This window comes from Pleurodeles waltl, chromosome 2_2 (assembly GCF_031143425.1).
Source record: "Pleurodeles waltl isolate 20211129_DDA chromosome 2_2, aPleWal1.hap1.20221129, whole genome shotgun sequence".
Lineage (NCBI taxonomy): Eukaryota > Metazoa > Chordata > Amphibia > Caudata > Salamandridae > Pleurodeles > Pleurodeles waltl.
In genome coordinates, this window is record NC_090439.1 from 674,668,265 (window position 1) to 674,688,042 (window position 19,778).

Consider the following 19,778-nt stretch of genomic DNA (forward strand, 5'->3'; position numbering starts at 1 on the left):
TTTCTGATATGCAGCAGAAGCAGAGATGCATCTCAGGAATGAGCTAGCAGCTGTCACTACTCCACGATATTCTACCACCCCATACACAGAGCATTAAGTGGGTTGTCCAGACCATTAGTCCTGGCCTAGCTCAACTACTTCAACATGGTCCAATGGTCTCCTCGACTACTAAATGCTGTATAAAGGGATCCTCTTCCAGGAGAACATTGAGAGGGACTGACCAGGCCATTAGTCATCGCCTACCTCATAGGACTCAAAAGGGGCCTTCTACAGCAGAGCGTGGAGAAAGAGTGACCAGGAAATTAATCATGACCCTGGATTACTTTATTAAAGTGGTCAATAAGAGTCCTTCTTAAGCGAAACATCGAGCAAGACTAACCAGACCATTGGCCATGGTCCTGGCTCAACAACTTCAATGACGTTCAAAGGGGCCCTCTCAACAAAACCCACTGACATGCTACAATGAATGCAGAAATATCATACCAAGGCTGTCCCCCGGGTAGACGAAATGAGTCCATGTTAAGCTTGAATGGTGCTGTACATACATGGCATACATTGAAAAATATAAATAGCTATGTGAAACCTGTAAAGAATGTTCCAACAAAGGCCCAGGAAATGTGTTGGAACATTCCAAAAACTAACTTCCAACATTGAATATCAATTATTTCACTTCACCTGACTTCTAAAGTGAGGAGAGAAAAACACAGGAACAGAAGCTTGGGACTGAAGGACCTAAAGCTCAGGAACACTTGTCATTCAGATTTGATTACTATCCTTCAAGAAACTGCCAAAACACCTGTTTAGATAATCAGATTACCTCATGAATGAAAACCATAATGTTAGACACAAAAATACTAATCTTGTTATGTTTGATGGAATCAAGTGGTGACATTCTGAAGTCAATGTTTTGTTCAACTGTCCCCACCACTAACGGCATCTAAACTGAACAGCTGCCATCAACACCTGAATCCTGGACTTTAATCTAGTTTCTAATTTAACTATATTACTCTCAGCCAAAGCATATATTCAACCATAGGCACTTGCTTTATTGTCAAAGGCATGCCTTCTGCTGTGAAGTGACCAAACGGTGGCATATTGGTGCAATATAAAACATAAAATAATTTCTGCTGTGAAGTGACCAAACAGTGGCATATTGGTACAATATAAAAAATAAAATAATGTCACAAAATAATCAACAAATAAACAAGAAGGAGGCACATAATGCCTAACCTGCTAGTCTGGTGATTATAATGGAATATATAAATAAATTAGCTAAGATACATTAACACAATTACTATTTTTGCTGGAAGTGATGTTCTGTATGTAAAAGTGCATTTTGGAAGCCATGACGTTCAAATACCTAAACTTAATGTTTATGCTGGCCTTCTGTAGTTGTGAGGATGTAAATACTGGGCCCGATTCACAAAGGTGAAGTTAGGCCAAAAGTCTGACTTTAGACCTTCAGTTTTAAGTTTAGACCTAAAGTCTAACTTTATACATGAAGTCTAAGGACCTAATTCACAAAGGTAAAGTTAGAATTTTGGTCTAAGTTTAGACCAAAAGTTTATCTTCATTGCATTCGGCCCCGAGGGTGGAGATTCCACCCTTAGTGAGGACGTTAAGATACAACACATATCTTATCTCTCTAAAAACAGAAAAGGTGTAAAGTTAGTCAAAACCTAGACCAAAAGTCTAACTTTATCTCTGTGAATAGGGCCATAAGTTTAGACCTGAAGTTTAAGTTTAGACCAAAAGTCTAACTTAGTCTAAAAGTCTAACTTTACTATTTTTCAGTATTTACAAAGGTATGTTACTACTAGTAAATTTACTAGTAATAACTTACCTTTGTGAATACCAAAAAGTGACCTTTTTGTTATTTGGTGTAAATCCGTTCAGTAGTTTTTGAGAAAATAAAGAAAATACCAATTTGTACATATAGGGGTGTGAAGGCTCCGTGAACCCTCTGGATCTTTTGCTGAGATCTGATTGGCTGCCAACACTTCAACAAGGGAGTGTTAGCAGCCATGTTGGGACTAAGTTCATGCCAAGTCCCAGGAAAAAAGATTAAAAAAAAGAAAAGGGGCCAGGGTAGCGACACCCTGACCCCTTAGCACTGGTGAGCCCCGAGAGCAAAAAAGATTTGTTTGAATTTTTTTGGCTGGAGTCATGGCGGATCCATGGATTAGCTGGAAATAAATAAAAAACAAGTGTGGGCTCCCTCTCTTGTTTAACTGAAGCCTCCAGGTGGGCCAGGTCCCAGGGCAACTGCCCCCCCAGCAGCCCTGGGGACTGCCACCTCTCTGGGTCAGAATTCCTGATGAAAAGCAGGGGGGGCACCTGGCCCCTTCTCAGCCACAGAGACCACCACCTCCCTGGGGCAGAATTTGTAATCAAATGTGGGGGGGGGTGCCTGACCCCCCATAGCTTCATAGTCTGCCATCTCAGGTGCTTGGCCTCCCCCGAGGGCTGACTTTAGTCCTGAGGACCCCATCTACCAGGGCCCAGTCTTGTTAAAAAAGGGGGAAGCGGCACACACCCCCACGCCCCAGGTGCCCCTCCTCCCCAGGCCCATCCACCAGGGTCCAGATGCTAAATACAGGGGGAGGGTGGAATGTGGCTCCCTTCCCTGATTTTGGCCCCAGGGACCCCTATTCCCCATGGCTTGGCCTAACATGTAAAGGGATAGGGGGCTGTGTGTCCCCCTTCACTGAGCCATTAAGGGACCTGGAACCCCATTCCCCAGGTGTGGCTCAGGCTATGTCTTGGGGAGCCCACCCCAGGGAACTAGCCTTTTCCCTGCCCGCACTGACACGGGTCGGGAAACCTATATTTGTTGTCACTTGCTGGGAGTAATTTAAAAACTCCTGCAACGCGGGATCAAACACTAAGGCCGTCATTATGAACATGGCGGTTCGGCCCACCATGCCAGCAGTGGCGGCTGAAGCCGCCAGCCGGCATGGCGGGCTGAACCGCCATTTAATAAACATGGTGACGGCCGCCAGCGGCAGCTGTCACCCACTGCCAGGCTCCTGCCGTCAGTCAGCCTGGCGGCGGGATGAAATACCATCTACCAGGGTAGCGGCGCTACCCTGTGGATAATGTTTTATTCCCCGCCAGCCTTTTCCTGGTGGGAAAAGGCTGGCGGAGGGGGTGCCCCGGGGTACCCCTGGGGGCCCCTGCACTGCCCATGCACTTTGCCTGGGCAGTGCAGGGGCCCCGGTGCAGAGCCCCGTCACACAGGTCGCAGTGATTGGTGCGACGGGTGCAACTGCACCTGCCGCACAGAGGCACTGACGGCGGCTCCATGTGGAGCCACCGTCAATGTCCCGGCCAAGCCTTTCTGTGGGCCGGCGGGCGGAAACAAAATTTCCGCCTGCCGGCTCACAGAAAAGTTCATAATGTGGCCGGCGAGGTTCCGGGGTCGCTGGCGGTCAGTGTTTTGAGCGCCAGCATGAACATGGCGGTTGTTGCCGCCGTGTTCATAATGACCCCCTAAGTCTGCTCCCAACGGGCAAGAGCAAAAAAAATACTCCTGCCCAATGGGAGAGGACTTTTCATCTGTTTCCCTGCCTGCACTGAAGCGGGCAGAGAAACAGATAAAAAGATTGCACCCATCTGCAGGGAGCAGAAGTTTTAGCTGCACCTTATGGGCAGGAGTAATGCGGGCTCCCGCTGGAAGTGGGCATCCAGCTGGGGCCCTGGGGGCTTTGGGGCTCCCTCGTCAGCCCCCAAACAGTGTGGTGGGTGCCTGGGTGGGTACCAGGACATCTACCCATTGTTGGCCACGCTTTGGGAGATGGGATCCTCATGGCTGAAATGAGCCCAGGGAAGGGGCTGCATGCCCACTTTCCCCTTTGGAATATATGGACTCGAGGCTGAAATTGGTCTGGAATGGGGGCTGTGTGCCCTCCCTCCCCATAAATATAGTGGTGGATCCTGGAGCATGGGGTCCCAAGGGGCCAAAAACGGCCAGGAAGAAGGACACATGTCCCTTCCCAGAAAATGTGCCATGCCCCATGTGTTGGGATCATGGGGACTGAAGTCAGCCTGGGGAGGGGGGTTGCGTGCCTCTCTCCCCATTAACTGTGGTACCGGCCACCAAGGGATGAGGTCCCTGGAGCTGAACTATGTTACCGGCCCTAGGGGAGGGGACTCCCATGTACAAAAGCAGCCTGGAGAGGGGGGCCATGTACTCTCATTTCCTAAAAAAAAATGTGGGGGTGTCCAGTGTTGAAAGCAGCCCAGGAGCACATACCTCCCTCACCCACAAAATGTGCCAGGCTCCGGGGGATAGGGCCACTGGAGCTGAAATCAGCCCAACGGTGGGGGGGGTGCATGCCCCCTTCCATCCAATATGGTCCCAGCCAACATGGGATGGGGCCTCCTGGGCTGAAATCAGCCAGGGGAGGGGGGCCACATGCCCCCTTTCCCTGAAATATGTTGTTGGGCCCCAGGGAATATGTCCCCGGGGCTAAGAGCAGCCCGAGGAGGGAGGACGTATGCCCTCCTCCCCCTAAAAAATGCAGTTGGCCCCTGGGAATGGAGTCCCCGGGGACAAAGGTGGCCCAAGGAGGGAGCCCGTGTGTTGAATGACTTTGGAGTATTGGCCGCAGGGCCCCCCGTGCACAGCCCCCAGCATGCACTGCTAATTATCCTACATATTACATCAGTCATGACATCTTCTATGACATCACTGACAATATCTCTGCAACATTTGCAATAAAATTATTGATGAGAAAACTGTGCATGGCGGGACCACAAGTTATATTTACCTTCAGGCACATGTTATAGTTTATTGAGATAACTGTAGTTATAACTGTTGAATTTCAAAGGATTTAAGTGTGCAAAATCCAGTAATTTACTCCCATACTTTTACAAATGTTTGGACTTCCAAAAGAATTGATGAAGATCCAAATTTTAGACAAAAAATGGTAAGCACTTACTTTCAGAAAAAACACATTGAAAAGCTGAATGACAATCCAATTTTGTTTATCTTCGGAACGTTGGTATTTCAGTATAAAAAAGCGTACATTCTATTTGTTTTGCTTTATTGAACACTATACAAAAATGCAAAATAGCTAATGAGGACAGAGACAGAAGACACTGAATTGGATGATAACCCCATACAACAACAGCAAGGGATAATGCAATAGAAGATGAGAATATTCACCTGTACAAATAACGAAATTATCGCGACTCCATGAGATTTCCCCAGCGCCTCATCCATATTGCTGTAAAGAGTAGAATTCCAGTGTATGAGGTGGAGCTGAAAGGACAAAGGAATTAAACAAAGTCTCTCCATTTTAAAAACTCATTTTTAAAATAAGAATACAAAACGTTAATGAAGTTATGAAACAACTTTATCAGATTCTAACAGTATTTTGCATGCTCAAATGCATAAATGTCTAAAAAACCTTCATAAGGATCAAGAGAAGTTTAGCAACAAAAAAGGCATAATGTAATAATATATCTTTTATTATTCCCCCTGTCCAGTAGTTATATCCTCGAGTAGATTGGAGTCCTAGGGACCTGAATCACTTAACAGTTTAGTATCTTTCTCCATTATTTGGTTATGGTATGGCTTGACAGCACAGCTATTGCCAGGAATGCCCACATGTTGGGAGACAGGAGTACATGTTTTGATTGTGCAGATGTTTTGTGTTTCCACAATAAAGTGTTTGCCCTCCAAACATCTGTGGTCATTTTGTTTATTAATCCAGTTGGCTATGGTTGACCTTTTGAGGGTACACACATGCCAGTGGAGTGGTATTGTAGTGTTTTCGATAAGTAGATTATTTATATTGTTTTTCTTTGGCAGCAGCATAGATGAGAGGAAGACAGTCATTAACCTATATGGGTTTTTAGGTCTAGCTTGACAGATGCTACATAATTTAACAAGCATTGGCAAAGTCAGTTAGTCTGGGGTTCATGTGCTAATGCGCGCAGCAGAAATATATTAAAGCCAGCCAAGAAACAACAGGTGGACTGTGCTGAAGGCTCTCTTGCCTTTGATGTGGTTCTGTTTTTGTTTCTATTTCAAATAAAGGGCAGGGGGAAGGCAAACTTTATTATAGTCATTCTATAGTTTCTACGACAAAGAAAGACACTAAGAACTATAATGAAGTCTCCCTTGCCAAGTGACCTTCTTTTGACATACATAGAAAAAGAGGATAGTAATAAAGGCATGAGAGCCTTCAGTACAGCTTGTCTTTCATGAAATGCAAAAATGATACATTACCCAGCTCCGGCATCACTTATGAGAAGCTGCTTGTGGGGCAATAGAAGTGGGTAGTGGGCAGAGGAACAAGAACACAGGGGAACAAGGGAAACGCTGGGGGCAGATATGTGATAGTGGTGAGTGTAGTGAAGTATATAGCAGTGTGACTAACGCACATGTTTCCCCGTGAGCCTCAGTCACACCACATCATGCTGATATTCTATTGATGTTCAAAAGCATTGTATGTGTTTTAAAGGTAAGGCGCATGCTGGCAGTGAATGTCAGGTGAAGATTTCAGAACTGCTTGTTGTGGGTGAAGTCCTCCATAAATAAAGTTCTTGCACTCAAACAACCTGCTCCATCTGTACTTACCACATGGATGAACAAGAATGCAGGAGAAGGACCGAAGGGGAAACAAGAAGGTGTCAGGCAGGAGAAACGAGTAGAGCAGAAGGGAAAGATAATTGATGTATGAAAGCTATGAGACAGCGGTGTGCAGAAGGAGGAACAAAGTGGGGAACATAAAAATGGTTGAGAGGTAACAGAGAAGAGGAACAGAGCAAGACACAAAAGGAGAGCCAGCGGAATAGACAGAGAGGGTCACAGTTGTAAATTAGTACCTTAAGCCGTACAATGAAAGCACTTGAGTGGAAGGGTACACTCAGACATCCAATAATATTAGGTGAGAAATTAATTCTCCACTGAGTTGAGCCAAGATGTGATTAACACAAATGATATAAATAGTGGAAAGAGGTTATTTGAAGAAAAACATTGTTTGAAAGGAGCAGACCAAAAGCCGACTCTATGTAAACTGGAAGCAACCGGTGTGTTTAAAAACAGTGCTGTCAAAAATCGGAATGCTTCCTTTAAGCTCTAGAGGTAGTCCCTGTGTGCATGATTAGAATACATTTCCACCATACAACATTGCAAGTGCCTTCACTGGAAAGAAACCTCTTCACTGCACCCTCCATCTTGAAGGTGACTCTTGGTGAGTAGCGTCATATGGTTGAAACTGTAATGTCACTCTGATTGGTCTTGAGGAATAAGCACTCCAAAGCTATGCGGATGCCGCCATCCAGTATTCTGATGGAGGTTCCATAAACATATAGGATCCTGAAAATATTCATATTCAATATCATACCTTTTCCATTTAAAGCGCTCTGTTACCCTCTGAGGTAACTAACTACATTATAAGAAATCATATAAACTAAATTTATGGATATCCACATATTTGCCATAGAAGCACTAAAATGTTTCTCAGCAAGCAGTAAGGCTAAAGTACAGTCCTATGACAGACACAGAGTGTCATTGTCACTAAGGGAATCCCTCCTGGAATCTACATCACGAAGCCCAAATGTATATGCATTTTTATCTACTGTATCATTTTTAAGGAAATGTTCACATTTGAGTTATTATAGTATGTTTTCCTCTGCTCTTTTCAGTAAGCACTCTTGAACTCTTATGTAGACTCAGCACCCTGCTCTTGTAAGGACAGCTCTGCTTCACTATGCCTCTTTTGAAATGTTTGTGTTCAAATTATTGTCAGTCATCATTTAATTTGCAGACACAGTGAGACAGTTTAGGGAATACCCATAGATAAGACAATAATATATTTGACAAAGAAAGGACCCCAGGAGAAAGGGGACGGGTGGCCCTATAAGAAGGGGGTCAACAACAATTATTTAAAATAAAATGATAGAATAATAAAGAAAGAAGGTGTGCATTCATTGAACTAGATGCTATGGTGCCTTTCCTAGGATTCTTTGCTGAAAGGAAGGCTACTCAGCAAATATTGATAAAACAATGTCTCCCTTACCAGGAGAATGTTTTGCATGGATCAGGACAATATGTTGTGTTGTCTCTAGGAAATCTTAAAGATCTTGACTACCAGACTTTGAGGAGAATACAAAAAAGGGGAAGCAACAGAAACAACTATCCAAACCAATTGCACAAGTGTTGGACTTTTCTGCTTAATCAGGGTCATCCCTAATCTTTTTGCCCTCTGCCTCCTATTTTTTCTGACCTGTTGCTGTTGGCTTTTGAACTCTGAGCACTTTACCACTGCTAACCAGTGCTAAAGTCCATATGCTCTCTATGTCAAATTTTATGTAACTGGTTTATCCATGATTGGCATATTGGATTTCCTAGTAAGTCCCTAGTAAAGTGCACTAGAGGTGCCAGCGCCTGTAAATCAAATGCTACTAGTGGGTCTGCAGCACTGGTTGTGCCACCCACATGAGTAGCTCTGTAATCATGTCCCAGACCTGCCACTGCAGTGTATGTGTGTGCAGTTTTAACTGTAAATTAGACTTGGCAAGTGTACCCACTTTCCAGGCCCAAACCTTCCCTTTTCTTACATGTAAAGCACCCCTAAGGTAGGACCTAGGTAGCCCCAAGGGCAGGGTGCAGTGTATGGTTAAGGTAGGACATATAGTAATGTGTTTTATATGTCCTGACAGTGAAATATTGCTAAATTTGTTTTTCACTGTTGCAAGGCCTGTCCCTCGCTTAGGTTAACATGGGGGCTACCTTTAAATCTGATTAAAGTGTAGATTCCCTTTGGGAGTGGATGGACATGTGGAGTTTGGGGTCTCTGAGCTCACAATTTAAAGATACATCTTTTAGTAAAGTTGATTTTAAGATTGTGTGTTTGAAAATGCCACTTTTAGAAAGTGAGCATTTTCTTGCTCACACCATTTCTGTGACTCTGCCTGTTTGTGGATTCCCTGTCTGGGTCAGTTTGACAGTTGGGCTGGTTGCATCTCACACTAGACAGTGACACAAAGGGAGCTGGGGTGTAGCCTGCATAACCCGATGAGCCATCTGTGCTAGGAGGGGGGGGAGAGGAGTGGTCACTTACACCTGAATGGGCTGTGCCTGTCCTCACACAATGCAGTTTCCGACCCCCTGGTGAGTTTCTTGGGCCTGGCCTGGGCAAGGCAGGATTTCGCATTCAAAAGAGACTTTACTTTGAAGTAGGCCTACTTCAAAGGAGAAATTGGGTATAAGAAGGACACCCAAAACCACAGACTTTATAACACTTCTGGAAACAAGAGGAACCTCTGCCCGGAGAAGAGCTGAGGAGAAGTACTGCCCTGCCTGTGACTATGCTCTGTGGAGCTATCCTGCAGTTGCTGCTTCTGCCAGAGTAAGAGGGCAAAGACTGGACTTTGTGTGCCTTCCATCTTGTGAAGAAATCTCCAAGGGCTTGATTTAGAGCTTGCCTCCTGTTGCTTGAAGTCTCAGGGACAGCAAAGACTTCTCTCTGCCAGCACCTGGAGTCTCTGGAGAGACTCCTGCTCTGACAAGTGGTGCCCTATCCAGTTCCTGGGCCCTTGAAAGGAAAGCTGGTAGAAATCCCAGGAAATCGACTTCGGATGACTTCGGAAGTGTTTCTAAAGTCTGTAGATTTGGGTGCCCTTCTTATACCCATTTTAGTCTTTGAAGTCACCTTTCTTCAAAGGGGACTCACACCTACTTGTGAAATCCTGCCTTGCCCAGGCAAGTCATCAGACACACAGCAGGGGGTTGGAGCCGGCAATGTCAGAGGCAGGCACAGTCCTTTCAGATGAGAGTGACCACTCCACCCCTCCCTCCTAGCAGAGATGGCTAATCAGGAAATGCAGGTTACACCCCAGCCCCCTTTGTGTCACTGTCTGGTGTGAGGTGAAAAACAACCCAACTGTCAAACTGACCCAGACAGGGAATACACAAACACAGCAGAGTCACAGAATGGTTTAAGCAAGAAAATGCTCACTTTCTAAAAGTGGCATTTTCAAACGCACAATCTTAAAATCAACTTTACTAAAAGATGTATTCTTAAATTGTACAGTGGACCCCAAACTCCACATGTCCATCTACTCTCTAGGGGAATCTACACTTTAATCATATTTAAAGGTAGCCCCCATGTTATCCTATGAGAGAGACAGGCCTTGCAACAGTGAAAAACAAAGTTGGCAGTATTTCACTGTCAGGACCTATAAACCACATTACTATGGTGGTCATTCTGACCTCGGCGGTAAAAGGCGCCTACCGCCGGTCAGAAATCCTCCATAATTCCGCCGCGGTCGCGGTAACCCGCCACGGTCATTCTGACCCGCAGCAGCCAAACCTCCGAAAATCCGACAGCCACAACAGACCACCAGACCAGCGGTCGGCGGAAAAGTGGAGGTGACCAAACCTCCACCGTCACGCCAACAGAAATACGCCCATGCCATTACGACCCACGAATCCACGCGGCGGTCTTTCAAACGCGGTTTTCCATTGGCGGTACACACCGCCGCGGTCAGAATACACACAAACGAACAAAACTCAGCCACATTGGCCGATTTGAATTCCACACACCTGATACACATACACACACCACTCCCACACACACAATACAATATAAAACACACACCCACATCACCCACAAACCCCTTCGACCAAAATCCAAAAAGAAGCACTGAGAGACACAGCAGCGATCACAGAACACCATCACACAGAGGCACACTACACCATCACCCCCACAATATCCACACACAAAACAACACACACCACCACACTCAACACACTTAACTACACATACTCCACCCCACACATCATACACACCACTCCATGGCACCCCAAAGACACCCCCGCTTCTCAGACGAAGAACTCAGGGTCATGGTGGAGGAAATCGTTCGGGTAGAGCCCCAGCTCTTCGGCACACAGATCCAATACACCAGCATTGCCCGGAGGACGGAGCTATGGCAGAGGATTGTCGACAGGGTCAACGCTGTGGGACAGCACCCCAGAAATCGGGAAGACATCAGGAAGCGATGGAACGACCTACGGGGGAAGGTGCGTTCCATGGTATCCAGGCACAACATCGCCGTGCAGAAGACTGACGGAGGACCCCCACCTCAACCCCCACAATTTACAACATGGGAGGAGGAAGTCTTGAACATCCTGCATCCTGACGGCCTCGCAGGAGTCGGCGGAGGAATAGATTCTGGTAAGTTGAAGCTTCAATACTGCTTCCCCCCCACCTGCATGCCAAATCATACCCCAACCCTCACCCCCATCCTCGAACCCCACCCTCACCCCCACCCCCATCCTCACCCCCACCACCATCCTCACCCCCACCACCATCCTCACCCCCACCCCCAGCACACCTATTCCCTGCCAATGTCTCACCATCACAACCCACACATCCCAAAACCTAGGCCTGCATGCGTCCACTAAGCATGGACACCCATCACCAAAGCATGCCCAATGCATATACACATCCCCCCCACAAGCCACCCTCACCAAAGCCCCCACACACGAATGCCAGCACTTGGGGACACGGGAACCCACAGATACACCCATGTGGCACACATTGAAACTATAACCATACCTCTATACCCCTGCAGGACCCGACCGCCAACACACCGCCACGGAGGGCCCAGAATTCTCCACACCCCCCACCCAAGAGGCCGTCAGCGATGACAGCAGCTCTGTCGACCTGGACACTGATGACCAACCCGGACCATCGGGGACCTCTGGACAGTCGGTTCCCCTCACACAGGCACAGGCCACTACAGACCCAAACCCCTCTGGGAACACCAGCACAGCTCCCACCCAGCTGGCCCATGCCTCTGTCTCCAGGGCGCGTCAATCTGCGGTGTGTCTACCACTACAGGGCACCCAGGATAACCCACCACCCCAACAACAACAGGGACCTGGGGGCAGTGGTAGTGGGCACACCGGCCAGGGGGCAGAGGCCCAGGGAAACAGGGCAACTCGGAGGGCAGCTGTGCGACAGGGGGGGGACGGGCCCAGGGAACCCACTCTCCACGAGGCCCTCACCACCATCATGGGAGCATACAACCGCTCCCTGGAGACGATGGCGACGGTACTGGCCAGGTTCCAGGAGATCCAGGTACTGCAGGAGGAACACTATCGGGGGTACAGGGAGGACATCAGAGCCCTCACCTCCACCCTGGTTACCATGGTAGGGCTGCTGCAGGAACTCATCAACACCAGGACGGACACTCAACAACAACAAAGGGCCCCTGCCACTAGCCTGGACCAAGAACAGCCAACCACCTCCGCCGGCGCTAGTGGACAGGAGGCCCCCGCACAACAGCAGCCCACCAGACCCCCACCTCCTGCAGGAGAAGAACCACCCCGCAAGAGGGCCCTGAGATCTCGCAAGAAGACAGAGTAGGATGTCAAGACCCCTGCCAGCAAAGGATACCACCTGATGTCATCCCACTGTCCCACATTGTCACCCTGTCCATCCTTGAACTGCCCATGCTCCATCTCTCCACAGGCCTATGGACAATGCACCTGTGTGACTGTTACTCTGGACTCTGCCATGGACATTCCTTCACCATAGCCCCCACCCCCTTGAAACCACCCATCCCATTTTGAGCACTGAAATAAACACCTATTTTGCACAAAACTATCTGGAGTCTGGCTGTGAGTTCAAAATATTGTAATTGACATGACAGTGCAAATATGTCCTTGTACATAGTGAAGTCAACAAACAGCTGCCACAAAGCTGTAGTTCATGGGGAAACGAAGCACAGGACTCGTAGTGGGGACCCGAGATCTGAAATAGGGAGGGAAAAGCCACAACTCAGTCATCATACACTGGGGCAAATAGACAGGCAGCAGAGATGCAGGAGAGTATTTTACATTTACTAAATTATGTTTGAATTGTTACCTGTGTCCTATTGGAAGTACTGTGCAATGATTCTGTCCCTGTTGTCTGTTTCATCCCCGTCGTCTTCCTCCTCTTCACTCTCCACAGGTTCCACAGCTGCCACAACACCACCATCTGGACCATCCTCCTGCAGGAAAGGCACCTGGCGGCGCAAAGCCAGGTTGTGAAGCATGCAGCAGGCCACGATGATGTGACACACCTTCTTAGGTGAGTACATTAGGGATCCACCTGTCATATGCAGGCACCGAAACCTGGCCTTTAGGAGGCCGAAAGTGCGTTCGATCACCCTCCTAGTATGCCCATGGGCCTCATTGTACCGTTCCTCTGCCCTGGTCCGGGGATTCCTTACTGGGGTCAGTAGCCACGACAGGTTGGGGTACCCAGAGTCCCCCAATAGCCATACACGGTGTCTCTCTAGCTGTTCCATCACGTAAGGGATGCTGCTATTCCTTGGGATGTAGGCGTCATGCACTGACCCAGGGAATTTGGCATTTACATGCGAGATGTACTGGTCAGCCAAACACACCACCTGGATGTTCATGGAATGGTAACTTTTTCTGTTCCTGTACACCTGCTCCCTGTCTCTTGGGGGAACCAAAGCCACATGGGTCCCATCAATGGCACCAATGACGTTGGGAATATGTCCAAGGGCATAGAAATCACCCTTCACTGTAGCCAATTCGCCCACCTCAGGGAAAAGGATGTAGCTCCTCATGTATTTCATCAGGGCAGACAACACTCTGGATAACACCTTCGAAAACATGGGCTGAGACATCCCAGAAGCAATTCCCACTGTTGTCTGAAATGACCCACTTGCCAAGAAATGGAGTACTGACAGGACCTGCACCAGAGGGGGAATCCCTGTGGGTTGGCGGATGGGGGACATCAGGTCGGGCTCCAGCTGGGCACACAGTTCATGTATAGTGGCACGGTCAAGCTGGTAGGTCAGGATAATGTGGCGTGCTTCCATTGTCGACAGGTCCACCAGCGGCCTGTACACGGGAGGATTCATCCGTCTCCTCGCCAAACCCAGCGGACGGTGCCTAGGAAGGACAACATGGAGCACACAGTCAAGCAACCCACAGGTACGTACTCACAGCTTGCACAGTAAACGATTCTCTATGCAGTGAATGGCGTGTCTGAGTAGCTATGCAAGGCCTAGGCCTGTGTGACGCAGTTGAAATTGAGCCATGTGGACCCTCGAAATGGCGGCTGCCTGACCTGTGAAGTGTGACAATGGGATGTGAGGTCAATGCGCTGGCGTGGCACACCGCGGCGGTCGGCGGTCGAAGACCGCGGCGCGAAGCCGCATTGGTTAACATTGAAGCCTATGGGTTTCAGGAGCCAATGGCGAAGGGCGCCGGCGGTGGCGGTACGCACCGCCGCGGTACGCACCGCCGCGGGCGTGACCGCCATTTTCTATCTACTTATTCACTCGCGACTTGAACTTTCACAGGAGAGGACCTATACTGCAAGTGTTGCTGTGACCTCGGTCTGGAAGGGACAATGGCTGCTGCGCCTGGGGAAAGGGCCCCTGCCTTCACTGGAGAAGAGTTGGAGAAACTTGTGGATGGGGTCCTCCCCCAGTATGCGCTACTCTACGGTCCTCTAGACCAACAAGTGAGTTTAATTAAATATGGATTTGGGGCCACTGGCTGGCTTGGGGGCCTGGCGGGGGGCCTGGTGGGGATGGGGGGCATGTTGGGCCTGGCGGGGGGGCCTGGCGGGGGGCCTGGCGGGGATGGGGGGCATGTTGGGCCTGGCGGGGGGGCCTGGCGGGGGGCCTGGCGGGGATGGGGGGCATGTTGGGCCTGGCGGGGGGCCTGGCGGGGGGCCTGGCGGGGATGGGGGGCATGTTGGGCCTGGCGGGGGGCCTGGCGGGGATGGGGGGCCTGGCGGGGGGCCTGGCGGGGATGGGGGGCATGTTGGGCCTGGCGGGGGGGCCTGGCGGGGGCCTGGCGGGGATGGGGGGCATGTTGGGCCTGGCGAGGGGGGCCTGGCGGGGATGGGGGGCATGTTGGGCCTGGCGGGGGCCTGGCGGGGGGCCTGGCGGGGATGGGGGGCATGTTGGGCCTGGCGGGGGGCCTGGCGGGGGGCCTGGCGGGGATGGGGGCATGTTGGGCCTGGCGGGGGGCCTGGCGGGGGGCCTGGCGGGGGGCCTGGCGGGGATGGGGGGCATGTTGGGCCTGACGGGGGGGCCTGGCGGGGGGCCTGGCGGGGATGGGGGGCATGTTGGGCCTGGCGGGGGGCCTGGTGGGGGGCCTGGCGGGGATGGGGGGCATGTTGGGCCTGGCGGGGGGCCTGGCGGGGATGGGGGGCATGTTGGGCCTGGCGGGGGGGCCTGGCGGGGGGCCTGGTGGGGATGGGGGGCATGTTGGGCCTGGCGGGGGGCCTGGCAGGGATGGGGGGCATGTTGGGCCTGGCGGGGGGCCTGGCGGGGATGGGGGGCATGTTGGGCCTGGCGGGGGGGCCTTGCGGGGGGGCCTGGCGGGGGGCCTGGCGGGGATGGGGGGCGTTGGGCCACTGGCAACGGAAATGCAGACAAACTTGAACGTGGTATTTCTCCCTCCCTGTACGTGTCACATAGGTCCGCGCCCATGAGAAGATCGGGATTTGGCGTGCCATCGCCAAGGAAGTCCGGACCCTGGGGGTCCACCATCGACGGGGCACCCACTGCCGCAAGAGGTGGGAGGACATCCGCTGCGGGACCAAGAAGACCGCCGAGTCTCTGCTGGGGATGGCCTCCCAACGTAGGCGGGGTGCCTGCCGTCAACTGACCCCCCTGATGTTCCGGATCCTGGCGGTGGCCTACCCTGATTTGGATGGGCACGTGAGGGCAGCACAGCAGACACAAGGGGGTGAGTACAAGCATAATCTACTCTGTTGTCGCGCAGTGGAGGTGTCTGGGTGGGGGAGGAGGGCTGTGGGCCCCCCTAGGCCAGGGCGATATCTGTAGGCTGGGCACCCCCGTAAGCCCCTGTGTCCCCAGCCACCACCCTCAGTAGTGTGCCAGTACAGCCATCCCTGGGCCGTGTCATCCATGGGTGCAGTTGTCAACTCTAGGCGTGTAGGGCATGTTCCACGGAATGCGTAGGGGACCCCAAGTGCGCAACTTAGTGCAGGGGGCATCTGTGTCTGTCATGTCCGCTAACTGTACCGGTGATCCATGTACTCAAAATCTCTTTATTTCTCTCTCCCCCCCCCTTTTTGTTTGTCTTTCTGTGCTTGTGTGCATCAGCATCATCAGGCGGAGGAGAAGTGGCATCGGGGCAGGAGGGAGCTGCATCTCACATGGCCCAGGAGGGCCATGCCACAGAGTCTGACTGGACCAGTGAGACGGAGGGCGAGGGGAGCTCCACAACGGGGACGACTGGACCCTGCAGCGACACGGACACGTCCTCGGAAGGGAGCTCCCTTGCGGGGGTGGCACCATCCGTGCCCCCCGCCATTACAGGTACAGCCGCCACCCAGCGCACCATCTCCGCCCTCCCAGCAGCCCCTCAGCGTTCGCCCCGTGCCCGCTCTGCCAGGAAGCCGGGCATCTCCTTCGCCCCAGGCACCTCAGGCCCTGCCCCTGTTACCCCCGCTGCCCTCAGTGAGGAGGTCATTGACCTCCTCCGAACGCTCATTGTTGGGCAGACTACCCTTTTGAATGCCATCCAGGGGGTGGAGAGGGAGGTTCATCGCAGCAATGCGTACCTGGAGGGCATTCATTCGGGTCAGGCTGCCCATCAGCGATCGTTCCAGGCTCTGGCCTCAGCACTGACGGCAGCCATTGTCCCTGTCTCCTGCCTCCCTCTACTAACTCCCTCCTCCCAGTCTCCTGTTCCTCTGCCTGTCCCACCCACACCATCAGACCAGCCTGCACACACCTCAACACCCAAGAGCAGCTCATCCAAACATAAGCACCACGGATCACGCAGACATTCACACAAGCAACATTCCGATGCAGACATGCCAACAGTCACTACCACCTCTGTGACCCCCACCTCCTCGTCTCCCTCCTCCCTCGCTGTGACGTCTACACTCACACCTTCATTCACCTCACCATCAGCCAGTGTTTCCATCACCAGCACACCCTCCAGTACAGTCCGCACACGTGCAGTCACCACCCCCACTGCCATTTACACGTCCCCTGTGTCCTCTCCCACTGTGTCTGTCACCCCCTCTTCCACACCACACAAACGCAGCCACCCACCCACCCAACAGCCATCCACCTCACGACAGCCTCCCGCTCCTGCACCTGCACCCAAAGACAGCAAACTTGTCTCGCCTACAACCACATCCTCTCCCTCCACTCCCATACCCACTGTACCTACCACTATCCATTGTCCCAGGAAAATCTATCTCTCGACTGCTACCTTCTTTCCTGACCCTGAGCCCCCCCCTCCTTCTCGTCGGGGTAAGAAGAGCACCTCAGCCACCACCAGCCCTGCAGCCCCCTTGACAAGGGTGCAGGGGTATTGGAGCCCACCAGCCCGCAGGTCTGGATCTTCGCCCAGCAGCAAGGGGACAGCCAGCCCACCCCCTGGGAAGAGGAGCAGAAGGCGGAAGGGCCGCCGCAGGAGCCCGGGTTCTATATCCCCCAGGACACTAGCCAGCCACCGTCAACAGCCACAGCTCCAAAGGGAGGAAAGGGCCACAGACTCCCGACTAAGGAGGGCAAGGGCAGCAAGGCGGAGAAGTCAGGCAGCAGGCCTGCTGCCCATGGAGGACCCGTCACAGCTGCCCAGGAGGAGTCCGCAACCCCCATAGCCGCTGCCCAGGGAGGAACCGTCACAGCTGCCCAGGGAGAGCCCACCACCCCCATAGCCGCTGCCCAGGGAGGACCCAGCCCAGCTGGCCAGGAGGGCCCCACCACCCACAGCCCAGGTGGGCATTGAAGGAGCACCATCCCCGCTGCCCAGGAGGGCACCACCAGGCAATGAGCAGTTGGCCATAGAATGGCCGCCGTCTCCAGCACCGCTCCGCTGGGGACCGCCGTCTCAAGAACCGCTGAACTGGGCCCTTCAAGGCAAGAACCGCTGAACTGGGCCCTTCAAGGCAAGAACCGCTGAACTGGGCCCCGCCGTCTCCAGCACCGCTCCGCTGGGGACCGCCGTCTCAAGAACCGCTGAACTGGGCCCTTCAAGGCAAGAACCGCTGAACTGGGCCCTTCAAGGCAAGAACCGCTGAACTGGGCCCTTCAAGGCAAGAACCGCTGAACTGGGCCCTTCAAGGCAAGAACCGCTGAACTGGGCCCTTCAAGGCAAGAACCGCTGAACTGGGCCCTTCAAGGCAAGAACCGCTGAACTGGGCCCTTCAGGCAAGAACCGCTGAACTGGGCCCTTCAAGGCAAGAACCGCTGAACTGGGCCCCGCCGTCTCCAGCACCGCTCCGCTGGGGACCGCCGTCTCAAGAACCGCTGAACTGGGCCCTTCCAGGCAAGAACCGCTGGCCCTTTGGCAGACGTGGCAGGGCAGGATCTGTCTCGGGCAGGGCTGCAGGATGTCCTCTGGCCAACATGCCTCCTCCAGTGGCAGTGGAGTCTGTTATGGACTGTTTGGACTGTGGCTTTGCACTCCCCAGGATGGCCCAGTGGGCAGGCCACCCACTGTATGGACTGTATGGACTGTGGCTTTGCACTCCCCAGGATGGCCCAGTGGGCAGGCCACCCACGGTATGGACTGTATGGACTGTGGCTTTGCACTCCCCAGGATGGCCCAGTGGGCAGGCCACCCACGGTATGGACTGTATGGACTGTGGCTTTGCACTCCCCAGGATGGCCCAGTGGGCAGGCCACCCACTGTATGGACTGTATGGACTGTGGCTTTGCACTCCCCAGGATGGGCCAGTGGTCATGGAGTCCCCTCGTGGATCTGGCGTCGTGTACTCAAGTGGCTGAGGTGCCCCCCCTTCCCTTCCCCCTGAGGTGCCTGTCCTTTTTTCTTTCTGATGCCCCTGCAGTGTTCTCTCCGTGGAGTTCTTGTCGTGGGACTGGGCCTTGCCCCTTTGCTCAGGACCCCTGTGGTCCACGGACAGTGGTTGGACTACATATAGTAGATGTATATATTTTGTACATAGTTTATTTATTTATTTGGATTACTGCTGTCCATTTTTCAATATATCTGCCCGTTTAAGATCTCTTCTTTTGGTCTTTGCATTATTTCGGAGGGGGGGGGTTTGTGGGTTGTGACAGTGATCTGTGGGAATGCATTGATGTGTGTGTTGTAGTGGGTGTGGGTGGGTGGGTGTGTGCCGGTAATCTTTTCCCTCCCCTGTGTCGTAGGTGCAGTACTCACCGATGTCTTCCGCGCCGCCGGGCGTGCTCCTGGTACAGGAGCAGGTATAGGAGTGCGGGGATGACCTGTAACTCGGGTTCCATACTGCCGGAATCTCGCGTGAAGTATGTGGAGGTGAGCGTTTTCCTGTTCGTAGTCTGTTTCCGCCGTGTTTTTATCGGCGGTGCTCCCGCCCCGGAAAAGGTGGTGGATTGGTGGGTCGTGATAGGGTGGGCGGTACATTGTCTGCCGCCTGGCTGTTGGCGGTGACCGCCGCGCTGTTTGTTTGTTCCGCCGTGGCGGGCGGAGTGTTAATGCAGCGGGCTGTGTTGGCGGTTCCCGCCAGGGTCAGAATTGCATATTTTGGACCGCCGGCCTGTTGGCGGGTTGGCCGCCGCTTTATCACCGACCGCCAGGGTCAGAATGAGGGCCTATATGTCCTACCTTATCCATACACTGCACCCTGCCCTTGGGGCTACCTAGGGCCTACCTTAGGGGTGCCTTACATGTAAGAAAAGGGAAGGTTTAGGCCTGGCAAGTGGGTACACTTGCCAAGGCGAATTTACAGAGTAAAAATACACACACAGACACTGCAGTGGCAGGTGTGAGACATGATTACAGGGTTACT

At 52.3% G+C, this 19,778-nt stretch overlaps 1 protein-coding gene across 1 annotated transcript in view; it reads right to left on the reverse strand.

The window, feature by feature from the left end:
• CA8 (carbonic anhydrase 8) overlaps positions 1–19,778 on the reverse strand; it is a 793,085-nt gene that overhangs the window by 321,318 nt on the left and 451,989 nt on the right. The window contains exon 4 of the mRNA XM_069220231.1: positions 5,171–5,266. Coding sequence (XP_069076332.1) covers positions 5,171–5,266 — 96 coding nt within the window. The remainder of the gene's footprint in view (positions 1–5,170; positions 5,267–19,778) is intronic.